The sequence below is a fragment of the Platalea leucorodia genome, assembly GCF_965183815.1.
Source record: "Platalea leucorodia genome assembly, chromosome: 2".
In the NCBI taxonomy this organism is placed as follows: domain Eukaryota; kingdom Metazoa; phylum Chordata; class Aves; order Pelecaniformes; family Threskiornithidae; genus Platalea; species Platalea leucorodia.
The window spans coordinates 101208600-101235351 of NC_138824.1; the positions used below are offsets into that span (position 1 = coordinate 101208600).

Sequence of the window (26752 nt, forward strand, 5' to 3'; positions counted from 1 at the left end):
CAACCCACCCCTTGCATTCCACGTCCGAGATTCCCCGGAGGACACGGGTGGCCGGGACACGGCTCCCTCCTCTGGGAGCGATGGCTGTCTTGTGACGGCGAGGGCTGTGCTACCGCCGAGCCAGCGCACACGAACCGGGGCGCTCCCCGCGCCGCATTGCCCCGCTTTCCTCTACCCGCAAAACCGGAGCTGCGAAAACGGCACCCGCGAAACCCACCTCGGTGCCGTACCAATAAAAATTAAAAGAATAATAGTAAGAAAAGGCCAGCCCGAGGAAGGCAAAGCAGCGGCGCCCGCCCCAGCGCGCAGCAGCCGGCGCCGGACCCCCCACGAGGGGCGCATCCCGCGGGCGCCCACCTCACGGCTCCGCGCCCTCCGCGGCCGCCCACACCGGCGACGACCACGGCACTGAGGGAGATGAAGAGGAGCAGGGGCGCCTCGCTCCGTGCCGGGCAGCCGGCGCCTGTCAGCGGGCCCGGGCAGCGGGACACGCCCGGCCGCCGGTACCGTGCGGAGGCGGGGGCGGCAGAGGCGGCGGGGGGCGGCAGAGGCGGCGCGGGGCAGAGGCGCCGCTGCCCGTCCCCCCCCCCCCCGCGCCGCGGGTGCGGGCCGGGCGCCGTTGGCCTGGGGTGAACCGTCGCCCCTCCCAGTGAGGGTCTGCCCCTCCCAGCCAGGGTCCCCCCTTCCCGTCCCCTCTCGCCGCCGCCGGGCAGTACCTCATATCTGCGCGGGCCGGGGGGCCCTGCTCACACCCATGGCGACAGCGGGGGGGATGGAGGAGCCGGAGCGGCGCCCGCCACCGCCTCCGCCAGACGCACCATCCCCTCCCGCTGCCTCCTCAGCCACCGTCTGGCGGGCGGCGGGGGGAGGAGCCCTGGCTGGCGCTCGCCCTCACAGCCGCCGTACTGACGCGCGGCCGCGGCCTCCCTCCCGCCCCCTCGGCGCAACGGGCAGGCGAGTGCCGCCAATCAGAGGCCGGGAACACCCCGGGGACCCGGCCTCCGCCGGCCAATCCGGGCTCCGCTAGGCCCGCGCTCGCGCCAAGGGGGTCAGCGCGCAGGGAGCGGAGCCGGGGGGAGGGGGCGGTGGGGCTCCCTCCTCGCCTCCCCGGGACGCGCCTGCGGGGACGGCGGGGGCCTTTATTTTACATAAGGGTAATTCAAGCCGATGTCTGTCCCCCACACACACCGCCGGCCCCGCTCTCGGGAGGTCAGGCAGGGCAGCCGCCGGGCGCTGCGCCCCGGACGCTGTAGTCCGGCGGGCGGCGCCGCGCAGCCTGCTGGGCCGCGTAGTCTCGCCTGCCGCCGGGGGGCGGGAGGGGACGCCTGCTCCCGCCTCCTCTCCCGTAGCGAGCGACAGCCGCCCTAGCCAATCCCGCCTCCGCTTCTACGCCGAGCGGCGGCCGCCGTGGCCAATCACAAGCTCACATGGGGTCTCTCTGGACGTTGGGGCTGGGAGCGGGGCGTGGGGGTGGTGCCCGCGCTCGCCGGAGGCCGCCGAGGTGGGAGCGCGGCGGAAGTAACGGTTTGTCATGGCAACCGCCGGTGGCGGGGCGGCGGCGCTGCGTCCGGGCTCCCGGGGGGCTCTTCCCTCGGGCGGGCTTGGAGCCCCTCGGTTCGGCGCCGCCTCTGCGCAGGTCTCCTCCACGCCTGGCCCTCGGCGGGCGCTGAGGGGCTGCTGCGGCGCCGCGGGTGTCACGGCGCGGAGGCAGAGGCGGGCGCTGCTCTCCGGTGTGGTAAAGCACCGGAATAATAGAAGCGGCGCGGCCGGCGGCACTACCGGCTAAAGGAGCGGGGCGCTCCGAAGCGGGCCGCCCTCAGGGAGCGCCTGGGGCGCCCGGCGAAGCGGCCCGGCACCGCTAAGCTCGGGGCTCCCCGCGGGGCTGGTGGGGTTGTGCCGGGCCCCGGCTGCCGCGCTGCTCTGCGTTTCTGAACGGCGAGGTGCCTCGGGGCGGGCCCTTCAACCTCGGCCGTCCCCTGGGGCGTTAGTGCTGGCTGCCAGGAGCAACGTGATGGCCGCGTGGTTTTCTGCCGCTCTGCTTTGTGCTTTTCTTTTTCCTGTAGCTTGGAGAGACACCTTTTTTTCTCTCCAAGAAGCTCTTGTTTCTTGAGGACGATATACGCCAAGTTGGGAGAGGAGGCCAAAAACCCGAGTTGTGATTTTTAGTGAAGTCATATGTAAGGTTCCTTGTATTCCTGCAGTGGTTATTTTGCCCTTTGCGCTGCCTTTGTCTGAGCTAGTCAAATTGTGTGCCTTCTAGCCTGGGTGGCAAACAACCCATCTACTGGATTGGACCACCAACTGGCGAATCCTGCGTATCATTCATTGCCTTTTGCTGTACATCCTCGGTCCCTAGTACTTGCTATATAATGGCCGCTAATACTTATGTAACCTGTTGCAGGTAACACCGTATCTTGCCTTATCTGTTGATCTGTTTTAGAACTTACATATTGGAAGGACTCATAGGCCCTGTGTTGCTTGCAAACAATCACTATTCTGCTTATAAAGTAACGTAAAGCTTTAGTTACTTGTTTGATCTATAGATACTGCATGTATTACATTTTGGTTGCTGTGTCTTTTTTCAGATCACTATGAAGGCCTTGTATTGTCAGCAGAATTCACCTGGAGAGGAAATGACATTTATCTTCCAGGAAAGAGTGAGTTCCGGTCATAATTGCATTATTAATCATTCAGTGGAAGAAAAGAGTGTGGCTGAATTTCAATTTCACAAGGAAACTAAAATACCTAACTCTTCTGTAGACTTAAAAAAGAACTGGTGTAATCCTTGCACGTACAGGCAGGTAAATGAAGGCAGGGGAGGTGTATTTTACCATCATCATGCAGCACTTGGCAAGACCAGTGCTAGATTTCTCTGTGCAGTTTTGGTGTCTATATTTTGAAAACACGTTTTGCAGGCATAACAAATGAACCCTGGTTTCATATGGATTCACATCTCCTGGTTGGATTTTCTGGTCACTGAAAAAGTAGAAATACAGCTTGAGAAATTTATCATGTTTGGAGTGTTCTTACTGTTGTTTTCTTTCCTCTTGTGAGATCTTTGCTATTAGTGAGGGTTGAGATCATAATGCAGCCTTTTTCTCAGAGGCATTGATAAGTCTCCCTTGTCTAGCTACCTATTTTCCTACAACTTAAAGGAACAACAAGAAGACAACTATTTTTATGTCAAATTTAGCCGAAACTATTGTGCTAAAGAGTCTTTGTCTGTTTGATGCAAACATTAATTGGATAAGCGCATACACATGATCTTGTGGCATAAGGCTAAAATAGGGTGTCACTGAGTGTGTATCAATGCACTATGGGTGTCTAAACAGTAGAAAAATGCTTACATGGTTTTGAGGATGTGAACCTGTGTTCTTAAATATCTTATAGGTACAAAATAAATTACTACAGATACCTATGTATATCTGTGTAATATAGATACCTAAATATACCTTTGTATATTACCTGTGTAATGTAGATACCTAAATATACCTATGAGCCATATATCAAAATGAAACAATGTAGTACTGGTGAGAATCTTGCTTGAGCAGCTGCAAAGTCCCAGTAGTGAAGCACATCTAAGGAACTGCCTGAAGAGAAGGATGCAACAAGAAAGGTGATTTTGATACAACCAAGGTGCATATTCATGGAGCAGTCTTAGATCTACTTAAAGAAATTGTGCTTTTGCTGAAAAGGTTTATTCACCTTTCAGCAGCACATTTTTGTTGTCTTCCTTGTAATGGTTTTAAGAGTCATGCAGCTATAAGGTGAGATGGATCAGCTTACTTATCCAGGTGAAAACTAGTAATTTGTTAGAAGTTAGTTCTCATCATTGTGATGGCTCCATGATTGCTACCTCCAGCATAAAGGAGGGGATGGGAATATGTAGGTGCTGGCAACAGGCAAGCGAGACAGCTCCAGTACAGTCTTTGTCTATAGACTTTGTCTGCCTACTTGCCTATTTAAATCTATTTAAACCTCTTCAGACAAGAACTGATTCTGCAGGTGTCTGTGTAATGACCAGCGCTATGGAATCCTCATCTTAAATAGAAATAAATATTGAAAAAAGCGAGGAAAAGGAAGGCTAGTTGGCTGAGGAGACCTTAACAGAACAGAAGGTAGATAATGAAAAGTCAGTAGCTTGGATGAAGAATTCCCATATCACACCTCCTTATACAATGCTTGGTCAATTCCTAATAATGACATATTTAAATTATGAAGGCAGGAACCAGTTAAGAGCACAAACATTTCATTGTCTCTTTTTGTTCTTAAGACTTGTGTTCTTTTATAAAGACAAGCAGTTTTATTTTGTTCATTGTAGCATACTTGGGTTCATTGAGCTACGCATACCAAAAGGATAGTTCCAAACGACAATATAATATTAAATTTACATAAATTATATGTCACTTAGAATCTAACTTTTTTTTTTTTTAAAAGGAGATGCAGAATTCGTATAGTCCAACAGTGTAATGGCTTTTCTGTTTTGTGGAACAAAGAGTGAGAACCCACTTTGGTTTGTTTGAGGAGCAGGAGGTCAGGCTGGCAAAACGCCTTGCAATTTTAAAGGAACAGCATGTGTTTAACTCAGCTGGGGTGAGAAAAAGTTCAGCTCAATATTCCTTGGACAGAGATTACTGTTCATGTTGCTAAGCCTAGGAGAAAAGCAACAGCTGTTTCTTGGGAAGAGTTAAAAAAAATCAAAGGAAGCTTAAACACTTAAGAATATATCTTAACTTCAGAAGTAGAAACAAAGCTCTGTCATGACTTTCTGGTAAGTGTTTCACTTTCAATTCCAACAGACATCTAGACTGCTATAGTATAACATGGAAATATGTGATTTTGCCTCCAGTACCTGAGGTAGCTCTTCAACACCTGTGTGGAGTCAGCATTCCAGAACTCAATTTAGCTGATTAATTACTTTAAAGTAGCAGTACTCAACTACTGAAAATCATTTCAGATATCAATCCCAAAACCAAAAATTGAAATAGTAAGGGGAGACTTCATTAGTAGAACACACTTGTATGTGAGGTGCCCATCATTTGTGGGCCTTGACAACCATTCTTATCGGTGCTATTTCTTTGACACCATCTGGGTTAGTCGAATATTTACCTCAGTATGTCAGTACAGTATGCCAGACATTCATGTCAAAATTCTCTTAATATTCTCCATTGCTCTTGCAATATAGTTTTAATATTAAAGATCTGCTTCCTTCTATTTCTTAGACACTAGGAAGGTAACTACCTACAAAAATTGTTTCAGATAAGGGTGTGATATTTAACTTGCAAAAAAAAAAAGGGCAGAAAAATAATGTCAGTGTCTGTTTAGGTTTAGTAAGGTCTAGTGGTCAGTTTGTAATAGTAACATACATGTACTCAAAATGGTGTTGTAAATCCATTGTGATATCAGTTCCCGTTTCATTGAAAGAAATTTCTTGTTCTGACTACAAAACAATCTAAAACAAATACTCCGTGGAAAAGTGCTTTCAAGAGCTTGAGAAGATCCTACTAGCACATTCATGTTGCATTGTATAATGTAACGTCTATAAATTTGTCCTAGGAAAACCTTCCTCCTACAAGAGACAATGATGTGAAAGTACAAGTTAGAGCCTGTGCACTGAGCTGGATAGATACAAAGGTATTTGCTTATTTTTTTTTTTTTTAATAAAAGCTGGAGGTGTTTACAGTTCCTGTTGAAGATCTAAGCCAGGGCCTTAGCTGGTAATTGGCAGAATTCCATTTATGCTATCTGAGGATATAGCCTTACTGCTGAGAAAGAGGGCACAGGATTGATGTGGTATTCTTGCATATCTCTTTAAATAAAAAGCACCTGTAGTTTGGATCCTAATTTATGGAGAAAGATCAGTTGTCATTTGTGAGTTCTTTTACAGTAAAGTCCTTTTATCATTCTCTGCATACTGACTTTGAGTCATAGTTTGGCTTGCCTGTTAATAACTCTGTTTTTATTTTTTTAATATGCTTCTAAATTTAAATACAGAAAACCAGTGCAAAGTTTTTAATATTAAATGAGGAATGTGTGTACTTTTTTCCCCCAGATACCATTTCGGTAATGGCCCAGCTTTATTACTGTGAATATCAAACACTGTAAGATGATAATAAATACGCAAATTTTGAGCCTTAGTAAGAATGTTGTAACCATTATTTTCATCTAGCTTCTGTCAGAAATTAAACTGGGGAAGGAGCTTCTACCTGTTGGTCGAGAAATTTCTGGAGTTGTATTGGAAGGTAAGTTAGTATAATTGTCTTGTGAGGGTATGGAGCAGAATTAGGGTCTGGTAATCCAGAACAAATAAATACTGTGTGCATGGTACACCTTTAATAGGAGGAACTATTTGCTTTCTTAATGAGGCTTCCCCTAAGTCAGTAATGATACTGAAATGAAAGTAAAAAAAGGAACTGAACTGTAATTCCTGCATATCTGTTCAGAGCTTAAAAAAAAAAAAGAAAGTTCAACAGCTTTCTAAATAAAATCCTAGAATCATAGAATGGTTTGGGTTGGACGGGACCTTAAAGCTCATTTAGTTCCAACCCTCTGCCATGGGCAGAGAGACCTTGCACTAGACCAGGCTGCTCAAAGCCCCATCCAACCTGGCCTTGAACACTGCCGGGGAGGCGACATCCACAACTTCCCTGGGCAACCTGTTCCCGTGCCTCACCACCCTCATAGTGAAGAATTTCTTCCTTATATCTAATCTAAATCTACCCTCTTTCAGTTTAAAGCCATTAGCCCTTGTCCTATCACTATGTGCCCTTGTAAAAAGTCCTTCTCCAGCTTCCTTATAGGCCCACTTCCGGTACTGGAAGGCTGTGGTAAGGTCTCCCTGGAGCCTTCTCTTCTCCAGGCTGAACAACCCCAACTCTCTCAGCCTGTCTCCATAGGAGAGGTGCTCCAGCCCACTGAGCATCTTTGTGGCCCTCCTCAGGACTCGCTCCAACAGGTCCATGTCCTTCTTATGTTGGGGGCCCCAGAGCTGAACGCAGCACTCCAGTGGGGTCTCACGAGAGCAGAGTAGAGGGGCAGAATCACCTCCCTCCACCTGTTGGCCACGCTTCTTTTGATGCAGCCCAGGATACGGTTGGCCTTCTGGGCTGCGAGCGCACATTGCCAGCTCATGTTGAGTTTCTCATCAACCAACTCCCGCAAGTCCTTCTCCTCAGAGCTGCTTTCAATCCATTCTCTGCCCAGCCTGTATTTGTGCTTGGGATTGCCCCAACCCATGTACTGAGATCTTAAGATATTACCTGCACATGCTATAACAATCTTTAATTTATTTGTAAAAATAATTTGTTGGAATAGTGAAGACAAAATAACATTCAGGAATTTTTGGCAGTGTTTCACTGGCATATCTACCTTTGATGCGTATTTTAAAGCCTAGATCTTTCAAACGCATATACGTGTGTGTACTTGCATGTAACTGTTTGCGCATGGGGTGCCAAAGTTTAGTGAATGAAACGTTTGATTTTGGTATGTGCATATTTAATAGGAATTTTTTTTTTTTTTCCACTAGCAGGGTATATTTTTAGTTTTGTGAGCTAGTGATAAACAGTGCTCTTAATTGTATCTTCGATTTCAGCTATAAACATTTATCTTCATACCTTCTTTCCTCCTTTTTGTATATTCTTCATGAGTTGGAAGAAAGGTGACCTTTTTTCAGCCAGATGATGAAGTGGTGGGTAAGTTAATGCTTGTTTGTCTTATCAACTAACACAATTAGTAATCTTTTTATAATGAATGGCTAAGGTTATAATCATTGCTAAAGCTACAATTAGACGTTTATTTTGAAAGATTCAACTAGAGTCACATGAATAAACTCTTATAAATGAATTGTATTCTAAAAGTGCTCTCTTAGGGAAGTTTTTTGGTTATAAGAATGGAAGTTCAGGTCCCCAGCTAATGTAATCTGTCATAGTCCTACTGTATTCACTGAGTCTTTAAGAATATACACCTGGGTCCAATTAGCCATGTGGAGTGAGTGTTCTGAATGCAACTATCTGAATACATACACAATTATTTGTATTTATAACACCATCCTGATGTAATGAATATGTATCTTTTGATTTCTGTGGATGATACAAAGTCTAGGCTTCTATTTCCTGCCTTCTTGAGGATGATATAAAAATATACTTTTAACTGCTAGTGATGACTCTCTTGTTCAAGCATACTGAAGACTGTTCAGTTTCTTCTAAGTCATGTCAATTCCTGTTTGAGTAAAGAAATCGAGAGTCATCCTAACTTAAACATGCAAGTAGGTTCACCAGTTCTACTGGATTTTCTGAGTTGCCAAAAGCAGTGCACGTACTCAGGTGTTTTGTTAAATGCAAGGTCACGTTTAAAAAGAAACACTGATTCAAGCTGCTCATTTTCCAGAACCTTCATTTTTTACTGCATGTTAGAGTTCTTGAAAGTGGACTTGTTTCCCCCCTAACTTAACCACAGGGAGTCCATGCTTTATAACCCTGCTATGACATTGTCAGAGAAACCCATCAGAAGGGCAAGTGGTAATCACTGTATTTTTTTTGTTTGCTGTTTAAAACAGACTTCCAGGTCAAAAATCACATGGAAAATGTTTGGGGCTTTTCCTTTCCTGGTAAAACTTTGTCAGACCTTTCATATCATTAGCTTAAATCTAATGGAATAAGACGTGTGATTATTATTATCTATTCACCACAGAAGGTGTAATTCTTACAGTTGGGAATTAATATTTGTTGTGGTTTAACCCCAGCTGGCAACTAAGCACTGCCCAGCTGCTTGCTCGCTCTGCCCCACTGGGATGAGGGAGAGAATCAGAAGGGCAAAAGCAAGAAAACTCATGGGTTGAGATAAAGACAGTTTAATAAGTAAAGCAAAAGCCGCACATGCAAGCAAAGCAAACCAAGGAATTCATTCACTACTTCCCATGGGCAGGCAGGCGTTCAGCCATCCCCAGGAGAGCAGGGCTCCATCGCGTGTAACGGTTACTTGGGAAGACAAACGCCATCGCTCTGAACGTCCCCCCCTTCCTTCTTCTTCCCCCAGCTTTATATGCTGAGCATGACGCCATATGGTGCGGAGCAGCCCTTTGGTCAGTTGGGGTCAGCTGTCCCAGCCGTGTCCCCTCCCAGCTTCTCGTGCACCCCCAGCCCACTCGCTGGTGGGGTGGGGGGAGCGGCAGAAAAGGCCTTGACTCTGTGTCAGCACTGCTCAGCAGTAACGAAAACATCCCTGTGTCATCAACACTGTTTCCAGCACAAATCCAAAACATAGCCCCATACTAGCTACTATTAAGAAAATTAACTCTACCCCAGCCAAAACTAGCACAGTATTCCATTTTATGGGGTACAGAAGTGGCTTTGCTTTGTTTAATGAAGTCATGGCCAGGCATTTTCTGGTCTTGCATATGAATAACTTTGAACTGTGAATAGTGTCATTATTGTGAACAGTATTGCTTGTTTGGTTAAATATCTGACTGACATATGCTGCATCTGTTGAATATTTTAAAATAAGTGTTTGTGTTTCAGTCACCTTCTGTTGTAGCTGTAGGAATACAGTTTCAGTAAGTAGTTAGGAAAAAAAAAACCACCTCTGAAAATACATCACTGGATCTGAGAGGTCTAAGTGACGTTCTAAGTGGCTGTAGGAGGGTTGGGGTTTTTTTTCCGAATTAGGACTTGATTCCACTCATGTTAATTCAAATATAGAATAATTAGTGTGAATCAGCTGAGCTACTTCAGTGTAAATCTGACATTAAGGGAATGGAATCTGTACTTGGGTCATGAAAGAAGCAGATTAATTTTGTCTGAGACTTCTGTTGTCTGTGGTTTTTTGTTCTTGAATACTGAATGTTTGTGGATTCAGGTAAAGAAAAGTCAGCATTACATGTATGGAAATAGGAAGATGCAGAAAACAGCATTAAATATTTTTAGCCCTAAAAGAAAGAAAACCCACTTCTTTAAATACCGAAATCTCAGAGTATTCCCTTTCAAACAGCTGTTCAACCTTATGCATCCAGTATAGATGCTATACAGACAAAAGATAGGAGTGAAATATTTCTATTACAGTAAATCTTTCCGAACAAGCACACTTCCCAGTTACTATTGCTGTGAGTTTATACATAGTTAATGAATGAGCAGATTTAAAAGAAAACGAGCTATTGCCAAATGGTTTGGTTACCTGTGTGTTTAATAACATCAAACTGTCCCAAAATATACAATTGTCAGGAAAATGTTTCTACTTGAATTTTATAAAAAAGCCTGTCCTTCTGTTGAAGAGTATAGTCCTGGTATGTACTCCTTACTGAGTTTAACAGTAATAATATACAGTCCTTATTTATGAATCTACTCTCTTTCATGTAAGAATAGTACTTGGTGTGTTAAATCATTACTCTGTTCCTAAAATCATACCAGGAACTGTTTCTCGCTTTTAAAGTTTTTCTGATCCTTCTTTAATCTTCCAGGGGAGATTTTTTTGTTTATATAATGTATTCTCTTATACATAATTGTTTGGTTAAGAAAAATACAGTAATAAAACCTCGGAGCAGCCAAAAATCTTTTGTTTTGAGATACCTTCTTGACTTCCTTTCGAAGTTAGTCAGTTTTATTTGTCGCTCTCAGAATCTTTTAGCAATCAATTATGCTATGTTCCTCATTAAAATAAGGGCGGGGAAAAATATTCTGAGAGTTAAATTGGCCACAAATACTTGGTGACATGAATCTAAACATAAGTGTACCTGCTTAGATTTACTGGTGGTTAGCCAGTTTGCATGTCCATTCTTCCATATGCCCTGTTACTGAATACATAAATAACAATGCACAAAAGCCCTATGCTATGTAGAGTATTTCTGGCAAGTAAAGTGAAAAATCTGATTTTGTACTTGGGTCAAATGCTTCACCTGTATAGCATACATAAAACACACTTCATGTTGGAGCTTCTGTAAGCATTATGAGATATACTAAGGGGCATGGTTCTTTTAAGATGGCACGTGTCTTTCCCTCAATATAAGGAAGGGTCATGTTTTTGTGAATGGTTTTAGAGACCCCAAAATCAATGTGAGTTGACAGCAATGTATAATGACTCCTTGGAGGCTGTCTTGAGTGTTAGGAGATAATGTGACTTGTTCCTGAACTTTTGCATCTGTCAAGGAAAGGAATGTCTTCATGTATTATTCAGTCTGTGTTTTGCTTTTTCTATAGTAAGATGTTAGAATGCAAACTGGTTTAGGTGCCAAGGCTATTTTAGTTTACTATAAGGATATTTTTCGTAACATTTGAAATACAATATTGTATTAATCATCAAAATCTGAATGGTGCTTTAGGATAGAAGAGATATTTCTTCGGGACATTCTTTCATACATGTTTATATTTTGTATGCTAAATTAAAGGATTAGAGGATGACTTAAGTTATCAAAGTAGGACAGAATTGATAGTGATGTTGTAAGAAAGTGTGTTCTGTTCCGAGATTCTTGCCCTTCTTGCATTATTTCCTAATTGCACAATAGCTGCTGTAGATAGCTATTTCAGACTTTCTATTATTATTGTTCCATAGATAAACCCTTGAGAGATCTGCAGATGTATACAAGCACTGTAGGGTAACCGTTTTTTAATGGGAGTTGTGAAAGACTGGAAATAGCAGCCAAATTTGCTGAGGATTTTAAGCCAAAGCTGTTGCTTTGGTCTAAATGGAGTATAGGGTTTGGATGGGAGAGGGAAGAAAATACTGTTTTACCGAGGAAAGAGGGTACATATATTCAGAAGACTGATAAGATGCCAGAACCTACTGTTCACGAATCTCCTTCTTTGGCCACTGGAGGAAAAAAAACACTGTTATGACTAGGATGGATTTCTTTTTTTTCTTCTGCCTGTTCTGTGTTTGATTTCTGTCTTCCATGGGTGTTTTTATTTCCTTTCAATTTCTCTTCTCTGTTGCAACTTTTTAAAACTTATACTTACAAGCATTCTTGCTTGTTCTTCCTCTGCTTCTTTCTGTCCCTTTTTTGCTGCCTTTGCTAACAACACACTTATAGGCATCAGGATGGAAGAGTAGAGGTATCAGTAGTGCGGCTTGTTCTGGGCCCATCTGCAATATGAGAGCTTGATTTTCTTCTTTGTTAGCCATGGCCCGGAGTAGAAACAGAAGCACTGATCAGCGTGAGAGCAGTGTGAAATGAGTTCAGACGTGACCTGACAAAAATTAAGCGTGCCAGTAGCAAAAAGCAGTCAGTAGTGTCCCCGTTCTTTCTCTCCCCAACCCCAAAATGCTGTTTGGAGCACCTTTGGAACCGTCTTGTGCACTGCGCCCATAGAGATTACAGGCTGTTACCCTGCCAAGTTTTCTTAACCTGTCGTAAACTTGACAAGAGGGCAACTGAACCACGGACTGAGTGGGACTAACAATTTCATTAGGAGCTTCTTTTGGTTATAACGTATGCTTGTTTTAAATTAAAGGTCTATGTTCAATTTTTTGCAGGAATTTTGCCCCTGGATTCTGAAGAGTCTGGTCTTTGTGAAGTTATTCTAGTTCATGAGCATTATTTGGGTATGTAGTTCATATATTTTACTAATATTTATGTTTACTATATCTTTAGACTTCAGTTTAGCTTTTCTAATGGGGAGCTAATTAACTTGGACCTTTGGGCAAACTTGTTCTATATAGCAACATTCAGACATTCTGTCTGCTCCACCTCTTCATAGAAGCTTTGAATACTGTGTACTCTCAAGGATTTTTTCTTTTGCTGTTGTCATTTAATGGGTTAATTATGTGCCTAAACCACACAAGCTGACTCTTCTTTTTTTTTTTTTTCTTCATTCTAAGTTCCCTTTTTGCTGCTTTATTGCTTTTCCACTTTTTCCTCGCCTCATCTGTCACCAAATTAAATGAGGAGAAATTTGCCTTTTTCCTCACTTTGACTCAATCCAGGAACATCACTTGTGACCGGACTAACAGATGGATAACATTAGCAGACTAGAAGCTGGAGCAAGGAATTTTCAGAGAATGAGGATCAGGCAAAACCTAGTATTGAAACATTCTTTTCAATTATTGTGAGCTTCAGTTTCCCCTTTTTGGGCATAGAGTGTTTTGATGTGTAGAATACTAAATTTGGGAATATATGTGCTTCTCCCAACAGTTTGTTGCGTTAATTTGAGCAAAAGAGTAGCTTGCTCAAAAGTAGTTTGTATTGTGTTTCTGTGACTATCCATGAATTCAACTTGTGTAGTTATGAGGTGACTTCTTGAAATTTGTTTATACCAAAACTGAAACCCTACTTTTATTGCATATAATATGGTAAAATATCCTCTCCGTGTTTTTTAATATATATGAGAGGTCAACAAATATTATTTATGTTGACTTGTTCGAAGATAAAATCTTCCTGACTAGCTATGGCAGCTTTTGCAAAGTAAGTCATGGACTCATGGAGATGAAAAAATAAGGTTTATTCTTTGTAACACTTGGAAGTACAAATCAAGCAAAATGGAATCTCGAGGTCTGTGCTGCCTTATCACTATTTACATCAGCTATAGGCAGAAAATATTTCTGACTTTGTACTACCTTCAGTACCTCGCTTTGTGCTAAATAGTATGAACCAGCACACAAAGTGATGATGCTGGTGATGATCCCTAGAATTCTTTTCCAGCACGCTGATAAATGATCCCAGGTGATCGCATTGCTTATGTTGTTTCATAGCTTCCCCAGTTCAGGCTACGCTGTCAATTCTTATGCTTAAAGAGGCAGACCAAACTTTTCCAGTTTTTTTCCTTTCTAGTGTGCCTCAAGGGGATTGCACTTACATAGTTCAGCTCTATGCTGGACTCTCAGCTAGGCTATGATGATTTCCTAGGTTAGTATCAAGGTCTCTGCTAAATCATGTAAATTGCTTACATTAAAAGTGGTGTTTGAACTTGTGATTTCTAGTTAACGGAGTACTTCATTAACGTGACCTCCCCAGGCTTCTAAGCATGTGGATAGAATGGGAAGACTCTTAAGTGCCTTGTAGGTAGAGACAACAGAAAACAGAGATGACAAATAATGTTATCTTGGCCTTTATCTCTCTTAAAATGTGTTATAACTTCCAGAAGCTGTTTATACCAATGGATTATTAAGTAGAAGATTCTCACCTATAGAGAAAGAGAATTAGGAACTCATGGGTTGGAACTCGCATTGTATGTTCCCTGTGTCAGAATTATCTTTGTGAAAAGGAGACGAGACCTTGTCAGATCATTTCTGTCAGGAGGTTATGGTAGGAAGTGGGTCTCTCTTTCTTTTTTCCCTGTTTAAATACTGTATTTGTATTTGAACTTGCTCACAAGAGTGCTGCAGAAGCAAGCTGATTATTCTTGGAATAACAATTGCCTTTTCCACTTGGACTCCATGTAGCTGACCTAACACTGCCATGAGCCACAACATCGGAATATTGCCTTTGTGAAACAGATCATAATTACACCTGTAGATTATTTGACTTGTATAATTTTTTTTTATGTGTTAGAAATTTATGAAGTCTAAAAAATAATTCTGTGTGAAATGTCAGGGACTTGATGCTTTTTTCTCCATCTGTTGTTTTTGTTTTGTTTGTTTTTTCCCCAAAATTAGTTCGTAAACCAGAAAAAGTTTGTTGGGTTGAAGCAGCTGGGGCTGTTCGTGATGGTGTCCGAGCATACACAGCTCTACACTACCTTTCCCAAGTCTCTCCTGGAAAAACTGTCCTTGTAATGGATGGAGCAAGTGTAGGTAACAACTGTGCAATAATAACAATTCTGGAACAGAAAGATTACCTCTGCCATATATAACTGTCTTATCACCAGAACGATTGCATTTCTTACAACATACTAAACTTATCAAGCCTTGTATTTTACTCCTGGTAGTGCCCTTAATTTAATGGATTAATAGGAAGGGCCCTCCCACATAAGATACTGAGCCAAGAATACAGTCCTTTACATGTTGTGCGGGTAGTGAAGAGGGAGTTCTTTTCTGGTGTTTTACCTTGACATAGTTTTACCCTAAGCCCTCAGGTATACCTGGAGGAAAGTGCCTTAATTTTTTATTCATTTCCCACCACTGCTTTTTAACTTTTTAGCTATAGATAATTTCATTTGCATTACTGCAAACTTTATTGCTAATGAGGGTGTGGAGCTTGCCTCAGCCAAGATTTGTTAATGTAAATGTGGCTGGGGCTTTTTCCTTGGTAGCACTTCTTCCTTCAACAAGCAAGCAAGCCCCAAGCTACAAGTTGCAATTGCAGTTACGGTACTTGTGTTACTTAAAGTAGAATCTGAGCTATTTTGTTGAAGAGGAGAACTAGTTAACTCCTAAAAGTTTGTTCAGAGCTTCCCAGTCAATGAAAAGACTTTTTTGGCCTCCCTTGGAACAGCAGCAGATCTGTGAATATTCAAATTCTTGGTTCAGATGTGTTTTATTGAAGGAGTAAGTTCATTTCTGGATACTCTCCTGACACCTCCTGAATGTCCTTTGCAATATAATATTTCTTAAACTGCATCTAATTGTTGCTGTAAATAAATAAATCTACCTTATTTCTTCTGCAGCCATTCGGTACAATAGCTATTCAGTTAGCACAACATAGAGGAGCTAAAGTAATCTCTACTGCATACAGTCTTGAAGATAAGCAGTACCTGGAGAGGCTTAGATCTCCTGTGGGTAAGTTATATTCTTCAGTGCTAAAGTTTATGCTAAACAATGTTTCAAAATATTGTTTTTTTAGTAGCTGAAAACTGAAATACAAATTCATAAATAGTTTAATTAAATAGTTTTTAAAATTTATTCTGTACTCCATAGGTATTTAATTTCTATTTTAGGTATATTTAATGGCATTTTTATTCTTCATTTAAGTTGTGATGACTGTCTCTCAGTATTTTCAATTTCACACAATAGTGCTTGAGTGCTGGTTTTTGGCCTAACTACTCAAGAAGTCTTTTCATTTTATAAAATTGTTGCTTGTGAACAAGAAGAAAGCATTACTAAATCACCAGTATCACAGTATGTAATCTAGGTACCTGAGCCAGAGCTCAGATGTAATCATATCCTTGAGATACAGATTTCATCAGGCTCAAATTACTTCTAATAGTATTTTATCGAGCTGTGTGGCAGCTCACTTTCAAGTAGTGTCATAACTGTAGCTGGACACTCAAAGGCCCTGCATTTTACTATTTTCCAAATGAGCTTTGCATTGGATGTAATACTTGCATTCAGCTATGACTTCTTCCATTTCTTCTGTTTGATACTTAAGTTTTTGGGTTTTTTTTCCCTCAAAACAACAGTGCTATTTGGACCATGGGAAAAGACTCTATCTCAAAGCTACTAGCATCTTTCCTGATCAAACTTTTTCTTATTTCAATGCTGCAGAGTTGAGGAAAGTAGAATATTTCTTTAGCCAGACAGTTTTAAAATGGCATTGCAAAGTCCAGTTTGATTGCAGTCCATGAACTTTGCTGTACAGCGAACAAAAGGTTAAAACTGGTGTCTGATACCACCTCCTCAAAACGCAATGACTGTCCCAGTATAATCACCAAGTTTATTTTTCAGGGTATGATTTTTGTTGTCATTCAAAGAAGTATGAGTACCTGTGTCTCTTGTGAGAATATCTTTGTGGGGAAAGCATTGTGTCGTCAGTTATCACGTCTACATATATTACAGTCCCATCAATCAAAATACATGGGGTTAAGATGAGATCTGATTAAAAGATAATGTCAAGGTTAACTGTCCCTGACTCTGACTCCTTTCTCCTTTGTCGTTTTGCATAGTAATATCGTTAGCAATCTTGGCTTTCCAAATGGCGAATTAGAGCAGCTTTCAGACCTCCTCTCTTGTTCTTAGTGACTCACTAAAATCAGGCCCTGCTGATATGCAGGTGCACATAGTATTGTCCTTGTGTTCTCCCTGCTGGCTCAAGAATAGTAAGCTAGCAGAGGGATGAAATAAGCCAGAGAGCTGCTCTTTAGGCACCGAGAGAACAGAGTTCTTGTCAATTTTAATTCCTTTCTGGCTCCCGAGAACAGAGCGGGCAGTGGAAGCACAGAGACAACACAGTGTGCCTGTGCGTTCTGGGGCTGCACGTTCACACACATCTGCAGTGCTGGGGAGTGATTCACTTCCAGCCTACCAAGTGAGTATTTAGCTCCTCCAGCAGCGGCTTTGGAGCGCTGATAATGCAGCAGGAAGCGGAGTGCAGTGCAGAGGTTGTTACCCAAGAGCAGGGAGAAAGACGTCGTCGTTGCTGTCTGACCTTAATGATCTTCAACAGGGAACTGCAAAGTTTTGTGTTGGGAATGTGAGCGTTTCTTCTAAGGCCTGGCAGACTTAATGTCTCTAGATTTTTAGATTACTTCTATTTTTTATTTTTTTTTTTTGCAACTTCACAAAAAAAGCTATTTTTTCCTTATTTAAGAAGTCTTTTTTACTGTAATAGTAGACATTAGAGACATGAGAACATAAAGCATTCTTGTGAATGCTGTTAATATGTAGGGGTTTGTTATGCCAGCTGTTACAGAGTAAGAGAGTAAATGCAAAATACCGAAAACTTCGCTTTGTAGTATTTCATGGGTATATTTTGCTAATGACATGAAAACTTTATTAGCTAAGAAATGACTTTGCAATTAATGTTATTATCATAGTCCTGTCAGCACATAGGAATGTGACTTTTGGTTGCTTGGCATATTTACTTTTTGCTGGTGTTTTTAAGTTATGTGAATGTTGATAAAAAATAAATGCTCTAAGTAACCCCAGCATAACTAGCTATATCTAAGCTGGCTTCTAATGTCTGTGAGCAGAGGGTTTTTCAGTTTTGTGCTTGTTTAATGGGTTTTTTTGATTATTTTTTAGCAAGAGTCTCTCAGTTGTCAATGGGCAGCAGTTTGTGTTATCAGTGTATAGCGTAACTAGCTGCTTCATAAAATGGCTGAAATAACCATCTCTTGCAGTGAAAAGGCCATGGCTTATATTGCTCATGTATGTGCTTGTTTTACAACAACAGGAGTTTAGTTTAACAGTTTTGCAAATGTTTGTAGAACATAAACATTAGGGGAAAAAAATTTTAATTGCAACTTTACTTCAAATAAAGAGAGATAACCTGGGTACAGCATTAAAAAGAGAAACAGTTTGAGTGTGAAAGCAAAAAGCCACTGGTTTTGCATTTTGTGGGTTTTTGTGTGTGTGGGTTCTTTTTTTTTTTTTTTTTTTTTTTTTTTTTAAATAAATATGGTTCCAGTGCCTGAAGTAGAAGTTCCTGTTAATGTTTAAGGATTTATATTTAGACCAACAGGATGGGGCCTTTGCATGTCTTCAGTAATCTATGGAGTAAATATAATAATAGTACAAAGGAGGAGATTATAACAAATCTTGAAATTTTAATGCCGATGTTTCAGACTAGAGACAGAATATTACATAAATAATGAGTTTCTGTTAGAGAACAGAAGGAAAAAATATATATACACATATATGTATTTCTTCTGTTGCCTAGGTTACCCCCTTCTTTTTTTGGTCTGGTTTGTGGTTTGTTGTTTGGGTTTTTTTCTCTTTAAAACCAATATTGAGCTTTCAGTGGATACGTTTCTGGTAAGAACTCATCAGTGATTTCATGGCTCTCTTGAGCATGTTCAGTAAACCAAGTAGCAGATCTTTTGTGTGACAGTTTTTAAACTCTGTGGCTGAACTTACTGGGCGAGAGTAAACTCTGTTAGCAAGTTGTGGAAATATTGATGTTTCTACTTCTCACCAACAGCGAAAGAAGAGAGAAACTGAAGCCTTTTTGCCAGTCAGAGTAACATTACTTTAGAAGTTGTGCAAGTCACAGAGGAAGAAACTGAACTAATTTACAAAAGTTTTGTGAGAAATTTTGCATAAATGACAAAGGATTATAGAAAATCACATTATAAGCTGTTGCTCAGGCTCTTCCACAGCGGAGAGAAATTGTTACAGCAATTTGCTAGGAAGTAAATTGAACAGGATTTGGATGAGTACTGTTTGAACTATTGTATTAAGTAACAAAATTGGAAAATTTTGCTAAAGAGAAATCAGAAAATAATCAAACTGATTAAACTATTGCCTTTCTTCTTGATAGTCAGGCTTTGAGTCTATTAAATCAGAATTATTCTCAAAAAGTGAAACTATTTGTAGAAACTTTATACCATGACAAATTGCCGTGTTAATAAAAAACTTTGAGCTTCTTGACTGAAGAAACTAATAAGAAAATAATATTATGGGGTTTTATTTGCATACAGGGAATGCGACTATCATTATTAAATTAATGTGACATCTTTATTAAATTATGACCATGTGTGTTCTCTTTAGCCAGATAATTTGACTTCAGTGAAAAAATTGAATCGATTGACCTAAGAGTTTGAATGCATCTTACGATTTGATTGGAAGGGGGAAAAAAAAAAAACCCACAACCCCAAAGCATTAACTGAGCATTTGTTAATACTCTTCTCAATGACCAGTTTCTTGCAATTTTTCTTCTTTCCTTCCTTCCCGCCCCCTCTGGTTAAATTCAAGAAGGTATACGGCAGCCTTTAGTGGGTAAGTACACATTGCAAATTTGAGTTTAATCCATTATGCTTTGGAAATGTGCCTCCAAATTAATTTGACATTATTTCAGTTATCATTTTGCTGAGAAGTCTTTGGTCTGTTTGGTTTCTAAATATTTCTTCTACCTCTATGAAACAAAACTAAAAACCTTAGCTGCTACTTCTCTCCCTAGTTATTCCTGATGCTGTGGTTTATCTTTATAATGATCTATAGATAAGGTATCACAGATACATGAGAAGAAAATGTATTAGTGACTTTCAGTTCAGAAATATTTGAAGAGGAGATGTAAATACTTCCATCTAAATATTTATTTAATGAGGCAGAGAGCCATTTAGAGGTTAAAAACATCACACAGAAAGTAATATATTAATAAGCTTATCCATGCTGTGAGATAAGTAACGATGCTACTAAGCATTATTTTAAAGAACAGATGGATATAATAAGGTTAAAACACTTGCAACACAAGTCCGTGCCTCGTAAGTGACTGAATTTATTGCGTTTTTACAAGTTTACTTCTGACTTGCACTGGGAGACAGGGCCCCATGCCAGGGAGAATGTGGTTTTGTTTCCTACTATGACGTGGAAGCAAGAGAATCTTCTTTTTGTTGTTGATCTTGCACTGTATTGGAAAATGAAAAAACTACTGGCTATTTTTTTTTTTTTTTGACTTAGCTGCAAACTTGCTTGCAGTGCTTCCAGAAACTAGAAACTTTCTGTTCTGCTCTGAATCTAAACTCTACATTTTTATTGTAATTGACCAAATGTACTGCTCTTTCTAGCTCGAGTGATAGATGTATCAAATGGAAAGATCGATCTGGCAGAAAGCTGCTTGGAAGAAACGGGCGGCCTGGGAGTGGATATTGTTCTAGACGCTGGAGGTATGTAACTGATGAAAATCTGGTCTTCGGAGCACCATTAGTGGCGGGGGGGATTATTATTTCCAAATAATATAGGTGGAGGCTGCATCACCTCAAATGATTACATTTAGTTTCTTGTTCCCATGCAACTTTCTGTATGTGTCTTTACTCAATAGATCTCCTTCAGCAAGATCTCTTTCAGATCTCCTCATATCACCCTCTAGTGGCAGCATCTCATACTGTTAGTCATCTGCTAAATTTTTCTGAAATTTTTCCTCTATTTAAAACTGAAAAGAAAAAAAAGTGTTTAAAGAGTAGAGCTGTGACATCATTGTTTATGCCACCTTATTTTAATGCAAAAATTACACCGTAATCGCCAGTACTGTCAACCTGTATTTGAAAACAATTGTAATAGTTAAGTCTGAAGTTACTATTTTTAGCTGAAGAAATTTAAGAACTTCTTAGAGTTCCACTAAAATGTGTTAAAAGTAATATATATTGAATTTCCTAAATCTTCTACTTTCTCCGATATTCTCATGTGACTAACAGCATAATTTAATGGTAGTGCTGTTCCAGACAGCCATCCTTCATTGTGTATATTCATATGCATATATTGCAACTTGTTTGTATCCAAAGACATAGGGCTGTAAAGAATCCCAAGAGATGTGGTTTTCAGTACAGGAAGAGATGGACATTTCATTCTGAACAGAATTTTCTTCTGAGCTCAAATGGATTTGTTCTTTTCTTCCCCCCACCACCCTCCCCCCCAGTGAAATTATATAGTGCTGAAGATGAATCAACTTCAAAATCGCAGTTGCTGCCTCATAAGCATGATATCATTACTCTTCTTGGTGTTGGGGGACACTGGATAACAACAGAAAAAAACCTTCAGGTAAAGATACGCGTCAGTAAGTTAGTTTGTACCACAGTCTATATACGGATATGTCTGTGAGCTGCTGTCACGGCTGAATGGTTCCCCACTGTTAAATAACAGCAGTTTTCACTTAAGAAAACTTTCAGATCCAGAAAAGGGGAAGCATGTAGCATTAATAACAAATGTGTTTATATTCCTTCAGGACAATTTTGGGGCTGTTTTTCTCTAAGATGATAGTAAGTTATGTTAATAGTTTGGCTATACTGATATTTTAAAGGACCTATTTTGTTTGGCTCAGGATATTAAACTGTTTGACAAGAGAGAAAAGTATCATTTAAAGCTATGAATATTACAAGTTTGCAAGGTTCTAAGAATGGGCAAGGGGTGGTATTTTGTTCCGTTTGGTTTTTTAACCATCAATATAAAACAACCATTTAACCTTTATTTTTTTTATAGGAAAATAGAACTGAATAACATTTTTCTTCCTTTTGTTTAAGCTGGATCCTCCAGATAGCCATTCCTTGTTTCTTAAAGGAGCCACAGTCTCCTTTCTGAATGATGAGATATGGAACTTGTCCAATATACAGCAAGGGAAGTATCTCTATATCCTTTTGATGGTCATTTTGAATACTGACTGCTAATACGAGTGGATGGAAATATAACCAAGAAACCAACTAATAAATTCTCTTCTCCTCAGTCGTGTAACCACAGGCTTAAAGGTCAGCACAGCTAAGCATATGGTGTAACTAAAATATAACATGCACTCCTGTTTTAAGCTAGTCTCTGCATTCCTTCTAAATATACATCTCTACATGCTTCATTAAAAGCAGTACTGAAATAGAAAACACACATTCTGGAGAAAATACAATATTTTGGTTCAATCTTGAACCAATTAATTGAAGATTTGATTCTGTAAGTTTTTTATATCATGCGTATGACGTTTTTGAAAAATTTTTTTTGTTCTTTTGGGCAGTAGATGGATCATCTGTAAATCTTAATGCAATCAGCTTAACTGTAAAAGTTAAAATATTTTGGCTTCATAACCTTTTCCTTATTTGCAATGCTATGTACATAAAATTTATTGAGGAAAGATGTGGGTGTGGGAAGAGGAATGTCTCCTTCATTTGCATTACCTACATCTGGTCTTAAGCAGCTTGGACTCTGAGCTTTCTACTGGCATGACAGTTTTCAGTGGATTGCTTCAAGTAATGGAAGGTTTGTCTGTTTATGGCTTTAAGGACCCTCCCTGTTGTGTACTGCACTGCAGATTATGAGATCTGCTGAATCACTTTTGCAGTTTAGCAGAAGAGCAGAGGCAGGTGAGGATTAAATCACTATATTTGCGAAACGACTAACTATACTGCAAGGAAGTCCTCCCCTCCTCCACTAAACTGCAAAGTAGATGAGGCAAGGTCAGGCACGCTGAGGAAATATTTATGGGATGCAGGTTATCATGAATCATTTCATAGTTTGGTATTTTTGTTGAATGCTTACTGAGTAGTTATCCACATATAAAAAGTAAGCTGACTAAACAGTAAGATTTCTTCGGTCGTCTCCTGGGGTATCTTTAATAACAACAGCATGTTTTATCACAACAGGCTTTAAAAGTGGAAAGGAAAAATCTGCTTTTTTTCTATCTGTATATCTTGTGAAATTCTTGAGCATATGGCATTAATATAATCTGAAGAAATCGCAAGGTGATTGCTTTTTAAATGGCTTGAGCTTCAAATATTAACCAGATTGTTCTTAAAATGAAGGAATGTTGGCTTTTTAGGTTCATATAAAGACTAAATACAGCCTCATCTGTCACATTGTCATGAATGTTCGTCATTAACTCAAAGATCCCTTACAGATGCACAGTGGTGCTCCAAGAATTCAGACTCTGATATGTTCCCAACTTTATTGTGATTTTTACCTCAGATGTCTCTATGAATAGTAGGGATAGTTAACTGTTACCAAAGTCTGTCATCTTTATTCTGCACAAAAAATGCAATTGCCATTCTGGTTGATTAATGTTGCACTAGTCCGGGCTGCATTTGTCAATCTTAACCCTTTTGCTGTACTTTTCAAAATTCCATTTTCTGTATTCATTTCTGCATGCTATTTCAGGGAAGGAGGTTTCTGATATATAAACAAGTGCATAAATCCAATCTAAAGATTGGAATTAAGGTTAATTTTCATTTTGCCTTGATCCCGCTGGTTTTGTATCAATGCAGGGCTCTTGCCAGCAAATGTGATTATAGAAAGATTTATCTGTAGGTACGTTGCTACCTTGACAGTCCTCTTAGATACCCATCTTAGAAGATATAATGGAGAAATTATCAAGTAGCATTTTCAGGTGAGAGATGTGGGGTTTTTCTTCTTTCTTGCCTTTTTTTTTTTTTTTTTTTTTTTTTTTTTTTTAAATTCAGCATTAGAAGTAGAAAGCTCTTCCCAGCACTGTACTGCAAAATTTATATTGGGGTGCTCAGGAAGAGATGCCTCACATAGTTTATATGGAGCAGTTTATGGTCTATTTCTGTTTGAAATATAGCAGGCTAAGCACAAGGAAACTTGGTAAACCCCACGATTATGCTGCATGTCAAAATTTAACAGAGGCAGCACATTCTTTTCTTGGTGGAGGAAAAGCATATATCTGGCTGCTCAGCAGTGTGTCTGATTGAGAAATGGTGTTGGCTGTAAAAGACGTTAGGTCTGTCCAATACTCCTCTGAGAAGAGTGACAGCTTCACTAGATATGAAGACTCCCATAATGAGGTGGGAATGGCAGATCCTTTCTCTTAATGCAGGGTAACAGTATTGCTGTTGAGCAAAAACCTCACCCCCACCACCTTTTTTTTTTTTTTTTTTTTTTCTTTTTCCCCTTGTGAGAAGGATATCTTTTAATTAACTTCTGTTTCCTGTTTGCTTTAGGGCTCTTCCCTTCTTCTGTGAACGCAAGCAATGCTATAAAACTTTTATTTTGTTTAAGGAGTAAGGTTTACATAGTGAAAGTAAAGTCTATAGCAGTAGTCCTGCAATATTTCTGTTGATTTAAGCATGCTCACCAGACATTTCTGACATATTGTTCCATTTTAGGCCTCAGCTGGATGAACCGATCCCATTGTATGAAGCCAAAGTTTCTATGGAAATAGTTCAGAAGAATCAAGCAAGAAAAAGACAAGTCATCCAGTTCTGACACACAATTTCCAGATTCCTAAGCCTGTGGAAGATAAAGAAACGTAATGTATTTGAGAAGTAAATTAGTGTACACTTTAAAAATAATTCTGTAACCAGAATTTAAAGATCTTTTGTACCTCAGCACAAATGGTCTGTGAAGCTCCTGTGACTTCAGGGTTTTTTTTTTTTTGGATCCAGTTGAGCAGAATGTTCCCATCAGCAACTTCTAAAGAGGCGATCTTGACACACAAATCTTGTCTGCCCTGCCCCAGTTACAAATGCCGGTAACATCTACAGGCAAACTCAGTTGCCATAGTTTTTCAACAGTAAGAAATTAAAGGGGGAAAAAAAAAAATCTCGTGTTTTTTATTAGTCTTCCCTTTTCCAGCCCCTACCAATAATCACCTTTATATTACCTTTTGCTTTTGACTGCATTGAGACTGAGTGCTCTCTGCAGTACGCTTAAGTCTTTCATCCACATTTTAAATGGTTATTGAATTGAAAGACAGGCAAACCCCTCAGAATTGACAGGGATGCTAGAAGGGAAGGATGTGGCGCTGACATATCAAGAGTTTCCTCCACAGGTGATTTTCTTCATTTTAGCAACCAGGCAGTAAACCTAGTAAATCTAGTGTCCATAAGCTGATCATGTCATTCAGACGCTAGAGGCACTTTATGGATCTTGTTACTGTAATGTTATCTTTGATATCTTTCCAGTAAGACCTTCCTATGCTGTGCACTTTCACTTCCCCTCTTTTAACCGCAGTCCCGTGCCTAGCACAGCTTAAATCTGTTTATCCAACGTCAGCCATTACCGTGAACCATCTGCAAATCAGCAGTAGAGAAGGAACTGCTGTTTTTCTTTCTTCAAAGCATATGGCTTCTTACTTGCTCTGATTTGAGAGCAAAAATATTTTTTCTGTTCAAGTGTGCTGTTCATCTTCACTGTGGCTCAAACAGTGGACGCTAGCACTTTAAACCAGTGTAAGCTGGAACATTTGAGTGAAAATAGATTATCTAGAACCAGGATTAGTCTGTCTTCTGTCATTCACTGGACTTTGTAGTAGGTTTTTGGCAAATGATGCAAGGAAAGCATATAAAAGCACGAGTAAATCTTATTTTACTAGTAATGGGATGTAATGCAGCTGTGAAAATGTGATGCTTTTGTGCACGTGTGTACACACACACACACCTCTAAAGCATGTGAATCCTCTGTTAGTTTGACATTTATTCTGAAGCTTTGTACCCAACTGCTTATTTTTTCCTGTTGTTCATTTTAGCTTAAATGTTGCAAAATAAAGTAGATCAGAGGAAACAAAATAAGAGTTAAAAAAATAAGGTTTAATAAAACAGGAACAACCACTGACAAAACTGCAGAAGAAAGATTCTGTAGTATAGTTTTTATTTTACTAGATCTTTTATCAGTAGATATGTTGCTCCTAACTACATATATGAATGCCTTTTGAATCCCACATGCAATAGACTAAGGCTAGCTATTCCTGAAGTGGTCGTAGTCTTTCAGCTGGATCAGGTTATGAAGCAAATATCTCTTTGTAGTTTGGGTGTTAAGGTGCATATTGGTGCATTTAGTTGGCTGAGATGCCTCAGCATTTCCTAATGCTCTTTTGTAATGCTAGGTTTAGATTTAGATGTGCTTGAACAAGAGGGTTCGTGAGGCTCCGTAAGCAATTGCCTCCTCTTTTGCACATCCCCTGACAGAAGAAAGCAGAAAATAGTTTTGAGTGCGAGAGCAAGGCTCTCCAGCTCTGGAGCTTTGACAAGAAAGTGGCATACGCTTCACTGCTACCTGTACGCCGGTCTGGCAGCCCCGTGAAGGCTGCCCGTGGTCTCCTGTAGCGCTAACAACGCCGAGAGGCACGCCAGGAGCAGCGCCAGCTCAGGCTCTTGCCCGCGTGTTGCCGAGGATGCTCCCGAGCTCGAGCCCCGCGCAGCCAGACGACGCGTGGATGACGCGTAGGTTGCCGTGAAGGGCAGCCGCGTGTCTTCAAAGCCAGCTTTGCGTCTGGATTAGTTTTATAATCCATCATTGTTTTTATTTAATGGCCTTCAGAGCTCTGTTTCGGAAAGGATCATCTGTCTAGCATGGGCTGAGAACTACTGCCTGTTTTTTGGGGGTGAGGGGACGGGTGCCTTTCTGCAATGTAATCTAAAGCAAAATACTCCCAGCGTGGGCCCTAGCCAGTGCCACGAATTGCTATCAAAACTCGTTTTCTACTCCAGAGATGCACCGTGTGTTTAGTCTCGCATTTCACACAACTGCAGCCATGTTCTGGTACCCTCACAGGGGAGTTTTGTCCTGGTGTGGCAAGGTGGCAATT

General features: G+C 40.6%; 2 protein-coding genes across 8 annotated transcripts in view; one reads left to right on the plus strand and one right to left on the minus strand.

Annotated features, from left to right (window-relative positions):
- Positions 1 to 847, minus strand: part of ITSN1 (intersectin 1) — a 138639-nt gene extending 137792 nt beyond the window's left edge. For all 4 annotated transcript variants that reach the window (XM_082304320.1, XM_082304319.1, XM_082304321.1 and 1 more), the window contains exon 1: positions 717 to 847. The gene's annotated coding sequence lies outside the window, so the exon portion shown is untranslated. The remainder of the gene's footprint in view (positions 1 to 716) is intronic.
- A 598-nt stretch (positions 848 to 1445) lies between these two features.
- Positions 1446 to 26752, plus strand: part of LOC309586623 (quinone oxidoreductase-like protein 1) — a gene marked incomplete at both ends in the record, with an annotated part of 32040 nt that continues 6733 nt past the window's right edge. The window contains 14 exons of one of the 4 annotated variants that reach the window (XM_082303839.1): positions 1446 to 1524; positions 2586 to 2657; positions 5557 to 5634; positions 6170 to 6242; positions 7647 to 7691; positions 12460 to 12528; positions 14578 to 14711; positions 15528 to 15639; positions 19492 to 19515; positions 20304 to 20402; positions 21152 to 21273; positions 21753 to 21858; positions 23548 to 23593; positions 24333 to 24475. In XM_082303839.1, coding sequence (XP_082159965.1) covers positions 2592 to 2657; positions 5557 to 5634; positions 6170 to 6242; positions 7647 to 7691; positions 12460 to 12528; positions 14578 to 14711; positions 15528 to 15639; positions 19492 to 19515; positions 20304 to 20402; positions 21152 to 21273; positions 21753 to 21858; positions 23548 to 23593; positions 24333 to 24432 — 1074 coding nt within the window. Of the gene's footprint in view, positions 1525 to 1739; positions 2178 to 2585; positions 2658 to 5556; positions 5635 to 6169; positions 6243 to 7646; positions 7692 to 12459; positions 12529 to 14577; positions 14712 to 15527; positions 15640 to 19491; positions 19516 to 20303; positions 20403 to 21151; positions 21274 to 21752; positions 21975 to 23547; positions 23594 to 24332; positions 24476 to 26752 lie in introns of those variants that run through there. The other 3 variants (XM_082303841.1, XM_082303840.1, XR_014227394.1) reach the window with 3 other exon arrangements.